Source organism: Rutilus rutilus (genome assembly GCF_951802725.1).
Source record: "Rutilus rutilus genome assembly, chromosome: 17".
Taxonomy (NCBI): Eukaryota; Metazoa; Chordata; class Actinopteri; order Cypriniformes; family Leuciscidae; genus Rutilus; species Rutilus rutilus.
Window position 1 is genome coordinate 31,345,341 of NC_140230.1, and position 17,708 is coordinate 31,363,048.

At 36.7% G+C, this 17,708-nt stretch overlaps 1 protein-coding gene across 1 annotated transcript; it reads right to left on the reverse strand.

The window, feature by feature from the left end:
• Positions 1-1,475: 1,475 nt before the first annotated feature.
• On the reverse strand, positions 1,476-15,895 carry gapdhs (glyceraldehyde-3-phosphate dehydrogenase, spermatogenic). The gene is made up of 11 exons (XM_084386179.1): positions 15,528-15,895; positions 8,018-8,077; positions 6,729-6,825; positions 5,821-5,927; positions 5,274-5,364; positions 5,063-5,181; positions 4,841-4,922; positions 3,595-3,746; positions 3,355-3,517; positions 3,148-3,245; positions 1,476-1,871 (listed from the first exon to the last, which is right to left on the reverse strand). The coding sequence occupies exons 2-11, from the start codon at positions 8,044-8,046 to the stop codon at positions 1,802-1,804; spliced, it is 1,008 nt and encodes a 335-aa protein (XP_084242305.1). The 5' UTR covers positions 8,047-8,077; positions 15,528-15,895; the 3' UTR covers positions 1,476-1,801.
• Positions 15,896-17,708: the final 1,813 nt, after the last annotated feature.

A 17,708-nucleotide genomic window follows, 5' to 3' on the forward strand; every position in this document is an offset into this window, starting at 1 on the left:
GGAATAGACACTTGTCCACTGTAGTGGACATTATATTTTAGTGAATTTCTCTGACACCATACAGTTTAAAGTCTGGATATCCTGTAGCACACCCAGGGCTTTCGAGAGATACCAAATGTTTTGGAGGTTTCACCAAAACAAAAGATTCGTAAAGGGTTTGAAGCTTGATGAAGCAGTGTTTCGAAATCGCCCATCACTACAACGAAAACGAACAGTGTTCATTCAGTCATACATTTCCCATGCGTTCTTCAGATCGGGAAACAATCTCGTTCACAAGAGGAGAAAAAGGACGGGATATAATTACGAATTATGTTAACATGACTGAACACCATAAACGATTAAATAACTAAAATTCACTGCGTCTGCCTATTTAATTTTATATTTTAGGCTTTATTGCATGTTTTATATTTTAGGCTTTATTCCTTTATTCCATGTACCCCATGTTGTTTAGTTACATTTGTAGTCAACAGAGATTCATCTCTCTGAGGCGTCATGCACGCGCCCCCTGGAGGACGTTTCCCCAGAAAACAGTTATAGCGTTTTTATTTTTAAAATATGCTATTAGTATTTTAAATCTTTAAAAACAATTGCGTAAAAATGTGTTTCATGCTTTATATAATATGTATCAGTTTTTTAAGGCTCATATAGTATGATATAGTGAGAATATGGGACTCATAATTGAGGGCCACCTCACTTTTATTTAGAACGCAGTTGCTATAGCCTATGGCAAAACAATAAGAAGAAATTCAGATAGCTTGTAATGTAAATCAATGAGATATAGTATAACAGACAACTTAAACTGCACTGTATATCATTTGTATACAGGGCTTGACATTAGGCTAGTGAGCAAAAAAGTTAATGTCAAGCCCTGTATACAATATATATACACAGTGCATTTTAAGTCGTCTGTTACAGTATACTATATCTCAATGATTTACATTGCAAATCTCCCCAATAATGTCTAATTAAGTTGATATTTAAACGTTTTATGATAAAAGCTCTGTAGTTTTTTTATTGTGGAAGGCAAAACATATAATGCAATAAAATACAATGATGATTGAGAGATGAACAAATAAACGTTAATCAAAAGCATGCTGTATAATTTTTTACTTGATTTGAATATATATAAATGTATAATTAAGTACCGCTAATTTGCTTCAGTCCAGTAAGTGTTCATCTTAGCTTATTGCTAACAATATAAAAGTTATTGTTACATTTAATTAATAGTAAGATTTCACAGCAAAATAAAACGTATCAAATCCTGGAGGGTGACGTTTTTAGAATTATACAAAAAGGGCTTTTACTTACTAAAAAGTATAAACTATCAATCAGATGTAGAAGATTGTGTGCAACAGGTTTTCAACATGTTGATAAATTAGAGACCTTAGAAATTCATGCATTAATTATGATACAGTAAACTATTACCATGATGGAAAATAAGTACACCGTATAAGAGACAAAATGACTGGTACACATTTGTTTTTTCAAACAGTTTAATTAGTTTCTTTTTAAACTGCATTACAGTAGCCTCATGTAACATTTTTATCAGTTAATCTCTTTACACCAACACAACGTGATTACACCCAAAATGGCAACAACTACAGCAATGCCTGTGGAGCGACACTGACACAAATACTGTCAAAAGAAACTAACACGCACACACAGACGTCTACGGAGACGAAAGCATCTCGTAGGTGGGAACAGGAATGCTAAGGCGTGTCAACTATGGCTTCAGCTATGAATCGAGTGTGTTGAGAAGAAGGAATGGTAGGGCCTTTCTGCTGTCGCAAAACTTGGTGAGTTACTCTTTGGAGTGCATGTACACTAACAGGTCAGCAACACGGTGGCTGTAGCCATATTCATTGTCATACCTGTGAGAAAGAAAGACAAAAGAATATTAGAGCACTGCTTTTTCTGCTGACTGGAATATAACACAGCTACACTTAAGTTATAACTTCAAAGAAATAGCTTTGAATAGCAATCTTAAAAATAGCCATTTGACAATAAATTTACCTCAGTATTTTTATACTGTGTTTTCTCTGAAACAACTTCAAATAATAATAATAATAATAATAAAAATAATAATGATAATTTAGACCTAGCAGTCATTGTAGCGAAATACAGTGCTATGCATAAGTTTAGACACCCATGCTAAAGTTGACTAAAAAGAGGAATAAAAAATCATCTTTTGGAAATTGAACTTAATGCCTTAATTTAAAAAATTAGGAAAAATCCAACCTTTAAGGACACCAATTTTCTTTGTGAATGAATAATGTATCGTAAATAAATAAATATTCTTCCTTAAAATACATGGTGCATAAGTTTGGACACCCCTATGCTAAATTCCCATAGAGGCAGGCAGATTTTTATTTTTAAGTATTTTTTTATATATTTTTTTTAGGATACTATGCATCCTGATAAAGTTCCCTTGGCCTTTGGAATTAAAATAGCCCCACATCATCACATAGCCTTCACCATACCTAGAGATTGGCATGGGGTACTTTTCATAAGATCATCTCTCAATGCAAATCAAACCAGCTATTAGGCTAACTGAAATAAAACCATGCCAATCTCTAGGTATGGTGAAGGCTATGTGATGATGTGGGGCTATTTTAATTCCAAAGGCCAAGGGAACTTTATCAGGATGCATAGTATCCTAAAAAATAAAATAAAAAAATACTTAAAAATAAAAATCTGCCTGCCTCTATGGGAATTTAACATAGAGGTGTCCAAACTTATGCACCCTGTATTTTAAGGAAGAACATTTATTTATTTACGATACATTATTCATTCACAAAGAAAATTGGTGTCCTTAAAGGTTGGATTTTTCCTAATTTTTTTAATTAAGGCATTAAGTTCAGTTTCCAAAAGAAGATTTTTTATTCCTCTTTTTAGTCAACTTTAGTATGGGTGTCTAAACTTATGCATAGCACTGTACATAGAAACATTTTAATGCAAAAAATAAAATATAGTAAAATAGTCGAGGTCAAGGCATGTTTTTCACAGACTGAATAAAATTAATGAATAAAAAGTAAAAAAAAATTACTTTAATGTATCAATAAAAACACTGTAAAAGTATTTTACAATATATAGCTTATGCCCAACCCTAGCTACATCTATTTTAAGCTATATTGTTTTTGAGCTTACCAGGAGATGAGTTTGACAAAGTTGTCATTGAGGGAGATGCCGGCACCAGCATCAAAGATTGAAGAGTGAGTGTCACCAATGAAGTCGGCAGAAACAACCTAAAAGAAAACAAAAATGAATGAACAAAACACCCATTTCTGTCCATTATATGTGAAAATATGCATGCGAGTTGTGGTATTCTAAAGTATTTTTTCTGTTAACACTTACTGAATCCTCTGTGTATCCCAGAATTCCCTTCATTGGTCCATGAGCGGCCTTCTTGACAGACTCCTTGATGGCAGCATAGCTGGCGGGCCTTGTGAGGCGGCAGGTGAGGTCAACAACGGACACATCGGCGACTGGCACACGGAACGCCATACCGGTCAGTTTGCTATAAAATAAAGAGAGAAGGTAAACTTCTCCAATCGATATCAAACTCAATCAATTGATCTTTCTTGTACTACTGACCCGTTAAGCTCAGGAATGACTTTGCCCACAGCCTTGGCAGCGCCAGTAGAAGCAGGGATGATGTTCTGGTGGGCACCACGTCCATCGCGCCAGGCCTTAGCAGAGGGCCCATCCACAGTCTTCTGTGTGGCGGTGTAGGCATGGACTGTGGTCTGTGAAGAGGTAAAGAAAAGAAACAATGAGAAAGACGCATACACTTACACTACTGTTCAAAAGTTTGGGGTCAGTGAGATTTTTCTTTGAAAGAAGTCTCAACAAGGCTGCATTTATTTGATCAAAAACACAGTAAAAACAGTAATATTGTAAAATATTATTACAATTTAAAATAAATGTTTTGTCTATTCTAATATATTTTACAATGTAAATTATTCCCGTGACGGCAAAGCTGAATTTTCAGCATCATTACTCCAGTCTTCAGTGTCCTTCAGAAATCATTCTGATATGATGATTTGCTGCTCAATAAACATTTCCTATTATTATTAACGTTGAAAGCAGTTGTGCTGAAAATCGAAATCTTTTGTAACAATGTAAGTGCCTTTACTGTCACTTTTGATCAATTTAATGCAAAAACAAAAACACTGATCCCAAACTTATGAATGGAAGTAATGAGTAAATACACTAATGCTGAACAATTAAGCAAAATAAAATCCTGATATGTCCTAGTGCGATTATTAAACCACAAATGGCTAAGTTTTAAGTACATTTAAAGTGAATAGGCTTTCAAGTCAAAATGTGAATTTTACACATTATGTTGTCCGTAAGCACTGATGTCATGCTTTTTAGCCTTTATTTCTAAGCAGCAGCAAAGTGTCATAATAGATGCAAAATGAGTTTTTGCCAATTTTTCATGCAGCCCATTTTTTTATATATTTTAAAATCACCATGAACTCAAAAGGGGCAGTTCTTGTTTTTTATGGAATATTGCAGTATTTATTTATTATAAATGTTTTGTCCATTTTTATTTTATTGTATTCATATCCCCTCATAATCTTTAATCAGAATAAATTCCCCTCCCTCTTGCAGCGACATCTCTTCTCAGGGACAACCTGTCGCTCACATGAGATCAACCAATAGCAAACCACAACCATCCAATGATCCATCCATTCCAGATGGACAAACTCAAGATCAAATTCAAAATGCCGTTTCACTCGATTATAGAAGTCACAAAAGGGAAGAAAAGACTATCACAACTTCTGTTTCATGTCAACTCAAATAAGGACTCACGTCACGCCAGGCATCAACTTACCATGAGGGCCTCCTCAATACCAAAGTTGTCATTAATAACTTTAGCCAGGGGAGCCAAGCAGTTAGTGGTGCAGGATGCATTGCTGTGATGTTTTCAACAAAAAAAACACACTTGTTACTTTTGTTATGTGCTAATGTTGCACCAAAACAGAAATGAGGTCATTAACTTAAACATGCATGCATTAAATAACTCATTTACATGCATAGTACTTGGTTTGCTCACCTGACAATGGTCATACTGGAGGGGTCATACTTGTCTTGGTTGACTCCCATCACAAACATGGGAGCATCAGGTGATGGGGCGGACACAACCACGCGTTTGGCGCCGCCCTGGATGTGAAGCTATGGGGAACGAATTTTAGAATATATCAGTATTATAATAACATTTTATGCTATATATTATCATTCCAGATCTTGCAGAAAGGCAGACTTACTGAGGCCTTCTCAATGCTGAGGAAGACTCCGGTAGACTCAACTACATACAGGGCACCGGCATCACCCCATGGGATCTCAGCAGGCTTCATGCTAAGTGCAAATAAGGCAGAGAATTAGCACAACACTACAGGATATGCTTGAAATAGCATACTATCATGCTCCTTCTGCAGTATGCATAATATTTTTTTTGTATGCATAAAATAAGCACGAGTTGCCGAAACAGTACTATATCCCACAATGCACTACTTCCAGTGTGATGAATACCATATTAACTGCAAATTTTGTTTAAAATTGGATTAAAAATGCAAAATAATTGCAATGAATTAAACATGCAATGTTTGAAACTTTTATTGGTGCATTACTCCATACAATAGTATCCAGTATGCAGTATATACTGTGGGCAGGATGATGTACATTGCCTAAGTTTCCTAATATGACAGTATTTACTCTGAACTTCAACATATTTGCTGTCTATGTGTCAAGGTTGTAGTTATATCCTTACATTCCTGAAGGGCGACTATGATATATAAGACTAATAAAACTTACCACTGGAACACAGAGATGGAGTGACCATCAACGATCAGTTTTCCATCCTCATGGTGCACTTCTCCCTTGTAACGGCCGTGGGTGGAGTCATACTTGAACATGTAGACCTGTAGGGAAAGATTTATTAATTTTCTTGACTTTTGAAGTCGTTGAAGATATTATAGTCGTATAATATATTATGATTCATTTCATTCAAATTCATTTTTGAGCTAAGCACAACCTAAAATGTATATTCACTTAAGAAAATTTGTAATTTTTCTTTTCTTTTTTTCAGGATTCTTTGATGAACAGAAAGTTGAAAAGAACAGCATTTATTTTAAATATAAATCTTTTGCAACATTATAAATGTCTCTACTGTCACTTTTGATCAATTTAATGCATCCTGGCTGAATAAAAGTATGAAATTCTTTAAAGATAATCTTACTGACCCCAAACATTTGAACGGTGTACATTGTAATCTGAAGTATTTCCATGTTTAACCGGATATACAACAGGAAAAATGCATTTTGGGAATTCATTTTGTCTACTGGGAATTGACTGGATCATGAAAATGGGTAGAAAAATAAGAGGGGTTTGTGACATCTTCTGAAAGTCATTTCAGAGGTAGAAATTATTTGATCGATTATGAGATTTTTATACATTACATATTTTTTCTTTGAAGTGTTGTGCACCAATAAAATGTGCACAATAAGACCAGGTATATTCTTCAAAAAACTGACACAAGTCCAATTTCATGGTAGCTTTAAGAATAGATGTTGAAAAATCCCATTAAATTCACAGCAAAAGCTGCATGTTTGAAAGCATCTAAAATCTCACTCTAAAAAAACACTACATGCAGGTTTATATGTTTCTTTAACTTGGCTGATGCTTTACACAATGCTGATCATTTGTGCTTCAGCGAATCTCACCATGTACTGCAGGTCAATGAAGGGGTCGTTGATGGCGGTGACTTTAATTCCCTTCTGCAGACAGGCCCTAAGGACCAGACGGCCAATGCGGCCAAATCTATACAGAGAGCAGAGTTATTTAAGATGTTTCATAATCACACAATCTGTCTTGTATCTGTTATTTTCACAGATTCTTCTGCATCTGTCTGTCCGCAGGAAACATGATGGAACATTCCACTGAAGGACTGTGCAAGGAATATCTACATGGCTTTATTTAAATATATCAACATATGAAAGGTAAGAGGAATAATTCATGTTTGTCAGTTGAAATCTGACCGGTAAGACACATTGCCTGCATGACTATACAGGAGATGTGTGTGTGCTGGAGTGGATGGAGACTTTAAGCTCATCCTGGGTAATCCTGTCCTTGTAATCATTCTGAATCAGGCCATTTGCTCTCTCTCTCTCTCTCTCTCTCTCTATCTCTATCTGCATTTTTACAATCTCTATTTATGAAATTATTAACTCTGTTCCAAAACCTAGTGAGCTTCCTCGCTGTCTCCGGCCTTAAAGGGATACTCCACTTTTTTTGGAAATAGGCTCATTTTACAACTCCCCCAGAGTTAAACAGTTGAGTTTTACCGTTTTCCGGGTGAAGCAGGCGTAATGATATGACGCAGCGCATGCCGCCTGATAATAGGCTACTGAGCTGGGGACTATTATCAGGTGCTGCGTCATATCATTACGCCTGCTTCACCCATGGTACTGCAGCAAAGTTTCTTGATTACGCAGGAATGAGAGTATAGTTCCTAGCCATATCAGCCTAGAAAATCGCAACTTTTCATTTTCTGTCGGTCTTAGCACACAATGTAACTACAGAAGAGTCAAGTTTTAAAGAGGAAAAATATCGAAACTCTTTGTTCATTTTTTGGAGAGAGATGCTAATGGTCTTGTCCGGTTCAATTCATTATGCTAAGCTATGCTAAAAGTGGGACCCCCAGACCCGGAGATCGGCTGAATGGATTCGAAAACGGTAAAACTCAACTGTTTAACTCTGGGGGAGTTGTAAAATGAGCCTATTTCCCAAAAAAGTGGAGTATCCCTTTAAAGCAGTGTCCCAAGGGAAGTGCCAATGAGGTTCGTAAAAGTTGTGGAAGTCGTTTTTTCATACAATTAAAACATTTCCAATAGTATGACTTTTATGAATACTTTATTTATTATAATGCAATCAAAATTTTTATATTTTGTCATGTTGAATGTCATATGATAAAGCCTTCAAATGTCACGACAGAACAGATCAGTGAACTTACCCATTGATTCCAACGCAAAGCTCAGACATTATTGCAAGAGTGTGGATTGTGGTCTTGAACCTGAAATAAGAGAAGACAAAAACAAAGGAGGCTTTTAGAACAACAGCATCAACTTTGCACTTATCTGTCAAGACTGTTTTGGTTCTGAATTGTCATTCGTTTTGAATAGTCTCATCTTGTGATTTGTGCCCATCAACTTCCACAGATAAAGAGAAAATAATCAAATAAGATGGAGTACATTTAATTTGTAAATACAGTATTTTAATAAAATAATAACTTAAATAACTAATTTAACTATTTCATGATTTATAGCATTACTCTGATATTGATTTACTTGGAATTTTTATTTTATTTCCTTAATATAAGATTTTAATCATATATTGTAAAACTTTGTACCTTATGACTAAAATATGCATATTAGTGCCTTAAAAGTAGTAGGGGAAAAAAAGGTACAAAGATGACCTTTTTAGGGTACTGTCCCAGTGACAAACTGTTTGCATATTGTATCTTCATTTTAGGAGTGTACCGCCCACCCTTACTAGCAGCTTAGTGGTCTGTCTAAACACGCTTGTGGGATTCGAGAACTTTCTCTGAGCCAGTGTGGTGTTCTGGATGGTGGGTGGAGGCTTGAACTGTTCTCAAGTTTGTATTGTTTTCGGGTCCATTGGCATTCTGTCTGGGAAATTTCCAAACCTCGTGCTCACTGGACCTGCATACTTTATTAGCCTGCTGGAGCAGAAGGTCCATTGTGTTTTGACATGTCTTTTATTCTCCTTTTTCCATGCAGAACAAGGGGTGGCAAGTCATGCACTCTACAATTTGTCCTTAAAGGATAACTGTTGCCAAAATGCAACCTATGGTCTTTTTGTTAATCTACCCGAGGCAAACTTTCGTTTAAAAGCATAATTAGAAAGGAATGGAACTGCCGGCATTTTGACAGTCAAAAATAGTCGATCTCCGAATGCAACGTAACAGGGAGGAGAGTAAAGATGGAAAGCTCCTAAAGCTTAGTTCCATATAAATTCACGGATAATTTGTTGTTTTGTCGTTAGTGAAAATCAATATTGACCTTGTATTTGAAAAAGGATCCTCATATAAGAAGCAATACTAAAATTCAGAGTCAGTTCATTCATATTCGGAGATCGACTATTTTTGACTGTCAAAATGCCGGCGGACACAGCTACAGTGAGTTGTTCAAAATCTTTCTTTTTAGTAAACTCTGTGTACACAAACAATGTTCTCAATGCTGGAGTTCATGTGTAGAGCCCCTGGCGATACTTCGAGCAAAGTTTCATGTTGTGTCGAGCCTTCTTAGTGTTTTAAAAATAGTGATTTTTGATGCTATCATAGAAGTGCCCCAAGCACTCCCATTCAAAAGGCAATTTGACCGAAAACGAAAATACGGTCAACCTCAAAAGTGCCGTTTCAGTTCTAATTACGCTTTTAAACGAAAGTTTGCCTCGGGTAGATTAACAAAAAGACCATAGGTTGCATTTTGGCAACAGTTATCCTTTGAACTTCCTCATATGCACACAGGAAACTCAGAAATCTGCTGAAAGATTAGCAGTGCGGTGGAAGGGGGAATGTACATGCATAGCCAAACAATCTTCACTGTGGGTTTCAAAATGCAGCAAGTTGTCACATGCCTAACATCCTTTGCAGTTTTCTCTATTATTAGAGTGAAAAGCATGGCATGGTGTGTGAGGACGGATCTTATGTAATCTGAGCCTGACAATTGGACCAGAATCAAATATTTGTACATCATACCATATATGGATAATGACTGTTAAGCAAAAAGGGATGAGGAGGAGTTAAACGCAACAGGGAATGGATATATTTGCATATGATGTGACTCACTCATTTAAAATACAATGAAAAAGAAAAAAGATAACACATTTAATGCAGATAAAAATATAAGTGACTTTCAGTTTATTTAGTTACACAAACTGGAAATCTAAATCTGTAACGTCTTTACTTTAGAAATGTTTAGAATAAGTTGATTTCTGCCGCCACTGTTTTTACAGCTAGACGTAAAGTAACACCCTAATGACTTACTTTATTGCTGTATTTTAAACAATATATGCCTGTTTACAAAATAACTCCAAAGAAATGCATTTGGCATTACACTTTGTTTGACATTTTAAGATTTATGTCTACTGTATACGAGTACTCACGACAAAATATAGCTCTCTAAAAGCCCATAGATGTTTGGGTTTTAGTGAGCTATGGTTTGTTTTGAGTCCACATGTTTATACTTTCATCAAGACAAGTGGTGCACAACCATGCACACTGTCATTAATGAGACAAATGAACAGGTTTTCCATAGACACCATTGATTTGACCTAATCTACCCTTCTGATTTCTGTCTCTGTGCACCATTGAAATGGCCACAAATGACCTTCACGTTCTGCTTGAAACAGTGGGGGATATGGTTCACATGAACTCTGTCCTTAAATATAAAATCAATCCTTCCAAAATTGCATAAGTTGGAAAATTTTTGTTTTTTCATAGCATGAATGCGGAAGAATAATACAAATGCTGTTCCGTGCATGTAAAGTTTCATTGCTAAATCCAAAGGGACAAATGTCCATGAGATTATGAGGTTATGATCTTGAGATGGACACTACAGCAGCAGCTTTTATAGAGAAGAACTGCATGGGAAAGTCATTCACTATCGAGCACGTAGCAATTAATTTCCCAACGGCAATGGCATTTTCCATGAAAACTGAAAAATCCCCCTCAGGCTCAGAATACAGCAACCAATCAAAGTGACACCTTGATCGATCAACCCAAAGTGAACATCTGGCCAATTGCCTGAAACCATCTCACTCAGACGGATCAAACTCAGTTCAGTTAGTGTAAAACACCCTTTGAATTAGGAATCAGTTGCTTTTTGATTTTTCCTTGTTTGTGTAATGCTGGTTGTACAAGATGAGCACTGACCCTAAACTCAAATGTGAGCTAATGCACCACAACCAACGCCCCACATCGCCAGACTGGATGAAATCAGGTCATTTATCTCAAACAACTCAAGGGCACTGTGAAATGAGACAAGGGCTGATGTCTATCTAGAAATAGGGTGACTTATTTTGATGCCAATGTCCTTGTAAATGTCAGTCTTAAAAGCTGGCATAAAATTCTGTTTAATATACAATTATTATTCAAACTATTTTAGTATTTATTTAATTGTTCAGTATATTATAGTCACATCTAGATTAGGTCTCTACTCCATCTACAGCAATAAAAATAGGAAAAGTACTAGCTACAATACAATGGCAATGTTACATATTCAGGAAATGTGCTGATTTTAGTGATGATGAAAGAAGGAAGCTCAGTCAGTCTATCATAGCATGCATAAAGACAGAGCGTCCTTGCATCTGGCTGTGCGAAACTGAAGACATCCCTGTAATCTCCTAATCTGCCCATGTGTGTGTGAACCATGTACTGCACCTGACCGGCCTGAGTAATCCTAATCCAAGTCCCCTATTCAATGCGGTTAAGGACTCCCAGGATGCACTGCACTAAAAACGACATACCGACTAGCAGATTCAGCCTCAAGTTAAAATGGTGCATTTAGTATGCAAGTGCTGCTGTTGCAGGAATTATTTATCTTTTTGCAAATACTATTTGACAAAGTGGCCTTTGCTTAGTTTAGAAATGAATCTTTTAGACCCACGCATGGAGGTCAAGCAAATAAATCATCAATAAATTAATCAAAGTCAAATGATCTGATGAAATTCCAGAGACTGATCACATGACGTTGACAAGGTCATTCAGTGCCTGAAAACAATGTCCATGTCGGCATCTTTGGTTTCCCTTCCTCTTCTCTGACTTCTTTTCTTTGGATTTTTGATTTTAGTGATTGATTTTGGTGATTGGTTGCGTGATTCATTTGATTCACAGCAAATCGTGTCACTATGCATGTTTGTCAATAGATGAGTATAACCCTCTTTTGTCTTCTTAGAAAACAGAACAAAAAGAACAGTGGAACAGAGTCAATGATGGAAACTGGTTTCCTGCCAAAAGCCTGCTGTCTCCAATTAGACCTGGATCAAATGACACACCCACCTCTGAACTGACCCTAAATTCAATTCCCCCACTGTTCTGTTTAGAGTCTCTCAGTCTTACCAACGCTATCACGTGCATATCATGTGTAACATGATGCTAAACATTAAATGCGAATTTTCTAATTATGATTAATTCTGGCTCCATAATATGATTGGATAAATACCCTATGCACACACCTGTGATCATCACACATCATCACCAGACTGCAACAGTCAAGTAAATATCCCATTCATTTTCAACATAGAAAAATGTATAAATCTATTAGACAGACCTTCTATAAGTTCGAGATATAAGTTGGCATGAAATGGAAATTCACCCTATCTCTTTTATAAATGGATGTTATTGATCTAACGGTGCATTCACATTGTGTTAACGTTTCTTATTTACTTTGAATGGGCAACGTCGTGAGTTGCCGAACTGAATTGCGTCGCATCACTGGCGTTGCTAGAGGCAGAATCAATTAGAACGCCTATGCAAATACCTTAGTGCAGACGCTAGCCAATTGCGTTCATGCAACACCGGAAAAGTAATGTTACTGGCTGTTGTCACTATGACAGTTGCGTCAGCACCACGCTTCAAGCGTCGACGCCCCCGTGTAAATGCATCGTTATTGGGAATGATTTATCATGTTTACTTTTTTTTATTTTTATTACCTTGTAATTTTTTATCAAAATGTCACAACTCGATCTTTTGGTGAAACAAACTTTCTGGTAATGTATGCCGGACTTCTCCAATCATTTAGTCCACTTAAACCCCACCCCTTTCTTGCAATCGACTGCAAACCCGCCCTATATTTTTTTCTCTTTCGATAATTTCTTTCACTGTCACAATATGGAGGAAAAGATCTGTCCCTACTTCTGTAACATTACGACTTTAAGCAAAGGCATTCGCTTTTGTAGAAGCCGCAAATCAGTTAAAACATTTTTGTTTAAAAATGTGTTTAATTGCTGAATTCATGGTGTAGAACTAAAGTACCCATAATGCTCTTGCCTACCATAAAATGCCTACAATAAACTACATTATTTGACTGAATAATTTATGGTCATTACTGTGATTATATTACAATATTAAATGTATCGTTTATTCATTTTGCTCTATTTGACAGGATTGCTCAATCTCCGGATGCAGTATGAAGCGTGTCTTGACTAACCACACTGCCACACCTTCTCTTTTAGAAACAAGAGGACAGCATTTCCTCTGACCAAAAACACCCTGAGTGACAGAACAAGGACACGGGGACGAGTGTAACCAGGACAGTTTTTCTGGGGCACACATAGTCATTTAAGTTGAAAATTCGAATGCTGTGTGGCACATAATGAAACAGGAACTTCAAAATCACTTCGGAAAAAATAGCAAGCAACTAATGACAAAAGAAAAGGGTTTTGGACCCTCGTTTTTATAATTAAAATGACCAATATTAAGATATTGAGTAGAGAAGTATTGTATTCCTGATGGTGTGCCTATAAGGCATCCTGAGGAAGTGCTGTGTCATGCTAGCCAGACAATAGCAGCAGAGGAAAACATGTTTTCAGAGAACAGATAAGCACTTTAACTAGTCTAGTACATAAATGTCTAACATTAGGGCCATTATTTGTGTGCCAATTGTCACATTTGGCTTTAGTAGCAATTGGTATGATGTAAGAAAATTAAATTACCCCACACTGCAACCCACTGTTCCCCTTCTTGGCTCTGTTTTAGCACATGTTTGAGAAGGGAATGGTATTTTTACAGTAAACTCCAAAGGTGCTAATTAGACCCTGTAAAACCCTAGAGGAAAAAAACAACCAATGCAGTCTGCATGACTATACTGTAAAACTTTTCTAAAACTATTGTAGACTGGTTATTGTATAACAATGCACAAATCAAGATTTTATTGTTAAATCATTGCTTATTGTACATTAGTCTGAGTTGTGCGCCATCTGGACAATTTTGATGAGGCAGACACAAGTGTCAAACCAGTGAACATCAATGCCACTTGAGATGTCATGATGAATAAATCAGCAAAATGGGCCATCAAATGCCCAGTTAAATTTATATAGGCTTCTTTTTCACATCATAGTATGAACACCCAAATTTGCCTGGTATAAGGCAACATCCACTATAAGTGACAAATAAATTGCCAGCTGAAGGCCCTTCTTGTTGCCAATGGCAACTGCAGAGTCAGACTGCAGAAGGTCAATAAGGAGGGACGGAGACTCCGTCTGCATGTCACTTCTTCGCATACACATAATATATTTCATCCTACAGTCTTCAAATTGCACGAGCGTTATGAGTAACATAATTTATGATAAATTATCACAGCATAATAGTGAATAAAATGCATAACTTACTGAAACACATCTTAAACCAGCCTAAACCTGGTCAGATGGGTCTATTGGTTGGTTTTACAGCTGGGAAATCATCTTAAACCAGCTAAAACTAGCAAACCACCGTAGGCTGGTTTAATGTGTTTTATTCATCAGAGCATGTGCAGGAAATGACTATAAAAGTCAATAGTGAAGTTCAGTTTTACTCATGATAGGTTTTCAGATCTGAGTCATGTTCGCCACTGCAGCATCGACACACGACTCCAGTCACGTACATGAGGGAGTCAATCTCCCATGATTCTCACTGTGCCAACTGTGTCCTGTGCAAATTTACATTAAAATACTGGTAAAAGCCCTGGCATATTTATATTCTCGTATAAAGCATTCACAACGCCACTGTTATGAGAAAGACATGTTGATTAATCGCAAGGCGTTATATCATATTTGACCTTGACGGCTCATGTAACCTTCATGATGCGAGTGATGTCCTTTGGGTCGGACATCATTTCTGTTTATCTGCTTTTATATGCATTAGAGCGCAAACAGTTACTTGTATGTTAAAAAAAGGGGGAGTGCGTTTCCATCTTCATTCATTATTTGTCAATATCAGTATGTTGAATAAATATAACTTACTCTAGTTATATTTAGGACTCAAATAAGATCTCCAAAAATGCGTTCGAACGACACAGTCGCGTTTCGAGAAGAAAAAAACGAAATAATTATTCCCCTCCCCCTATTTCGCAGCATCTTTAGCAGATGGTACATTCTGGAACGATATGACGCAGCAATGAGACCATCGCGAGCGCAAGGCACGTCATTCTTCAACATTTATTTGCTAAAAAAGATCCTAAAACTTATTATGAATTCAATTTATTTTATATATTTTGTAATACAATTCTGTAATATGTGCATAATGTAGGATGAAATGTATGAATGCACCACGCCTAAGGCCTCCCTATATTCCTGCATCACGCAGAAACTGAAGGATTATGTAACCGCTTTCGCACAAGCCCAAACGCAGTAAACAACATCCTGAAAAGCTAAACGTCATCGTGAAAAAGTTTAATAAATGTTAGACATTTCACAATCAAATAATTCGACCCAATAATGGTGTAGACCTATGAGGAAGAACTCACCTCCTTCAGTGATGCTGCTGCGGCTTCTGCTCAGTTTCCGCGTAGTGCTGCACCATTTTATACCAGACACGTGCCACCGGGGGTGGTTGCCATGGCAACCTGACGTCACGTCGTGTTCGTATAATAATTTTAAAGAAGCGTACGAGCCATCTATCACGAATGCTATGGAAATGCTAATGGGAGACTGGGTAAGACGATACTATACAAGGACATAGAGCGGATACTTATAGTATGCCTGAAACATGCGCAATTCGGAGATGGATAGACTTCCAAAATGCGAAATAAAACGGTAAAAAATGCATACGCTCCATGCAGAATTGTATTATCTGATCATCACACGATGTTACTTTAATTGACGTTTTCCCCTCTGAAAGCTGAATTCTGAAAGCTTAATAAAAAGAAAGGACAACGCGTCATGATACAGATGCAGTATTAAAGATCATAGGCTACATTATGCTCAGTAATAATAATAATAACAACTTGTGTAATAACTTGTTGATTCATACTTTCAAAGCACTGCTAAATTAAATGTACGTTTATGTTTGGTTAAATCATTTTCATATCTTTTGATATGACTTGCCTACAGCAATTTGGTCAACCAAGGTTGTTTTAAATGTGCTTTAGAAATAAATGTGAACTTGAACTTTTAGATACTAAGGATAGATAGATAGATAGATAGATAGATAGATAGATAGATACTGTGGAAATTCTGGAAAATTCTGTTTCACTCTGCTTACAGTCGTGCCAAGGAAAAAAATCTCATACTTTGAAAAATCAGAAATGAGCGTGCATGAATGTATCGTCAGGATGAGGAAAGTGTGGAATGGAATTCCGCACGGACGCCACGCAGTAACACGTGACCTTGACAATGGTGGCGAGCGGATGCAGATACAGATACGTGAGAGTCGGCGCGTGCTGCAGAGAGAGGGACGGTGGGCGGGGTGTCTACACAACTGAAAAATATCAAATTAAACATACAAACTAAACAAAAATTGGTGCTCCATATTTGCTTATTTACGCGTTTGGTCTTTTTATGGTTGAAAGAGAACGCAATTTGCGTTATTTTTCAAATAAGAACGAACGTCATGGCGACCTCGTGTGGTAAACATGTGGAACTTGTTACTAAAGGAAAGAGTTGGATTGATTATTACAGCTTTGAATCACTTAGTAGTGATGATGACTATGTTGTTGTATCTGAAATCGCGCACTCATTCACTAATCCATGGTGGATGAGTTGAGTGCACTATCAGCATGGAGTGAACCAAATAGTAGCCTACACCGTGCATCAGAGGGCTAGCCTGAAGCTGTCGCAGAAATAACGCCATTGGCCATTTTACCCTAATTGTAGCTTACTTTAGTAAAAAGTAATAGCTGTATTATTTTTACATTGTAGGCCCAATTATAGCCTTCATAACCTTACCTCCATGCCAGCTTTGCTGTTTCATAGACGTTTTATTAATACAAAAAAATATTAATTTGGTTTACACTGGTTATTTGCGTTTATAATAATTAAACTAATCATCATTTTTAAAATAATTAATAAATATAGGCCTACACGTTAATAATTATACATTATGTACAACCCCATTTCCAGAAAAGTTGGTACATTTTGTAAACCAAAATAAAATCAAGAATCTGTGATTTGTCACTTTAACCTTTATTTAACTGACAAAAGAACAAATAAAATATTTCCAATGTTTTCACCGACCAGCTTAATTGTATTTTTGTATAAAAAAATTACAGCAATATTAATAAATGTGTATACATTCCTGACACAAACATGAACAGTCATAACCCTCAGTGAGATTTAGAAGACTTCCAGTGCAATACAATTCGACTGTGAGCTGTCAATGAGGCAAAGGCAAGAACATTAGCATATTTCTTTGTATAGCCTACTCATTCAAAACCGCTGGGACTTCTTTTACTGTTCGGCAGGAATCAAGCGCGTCTCCCCTGGAATTCTTAGTCGAGCCTGCCACTTATCAGCCAATCAAAAAAAAAAAAGAAAGATGAGCTCGGGCCCAGAGAACTCGGCAGCATCTCTGCATTGAACAGATGTATAGCTTTCTCCTTGTGTAACAGAGATTCAAGTTGCATTTCTTGATGCAGCGTCAGACAGTGTTAAGTGAAAACGTACTCCAAAGTACTCCTGAGCCCATGTGGCTGTATTTAACACAGTAG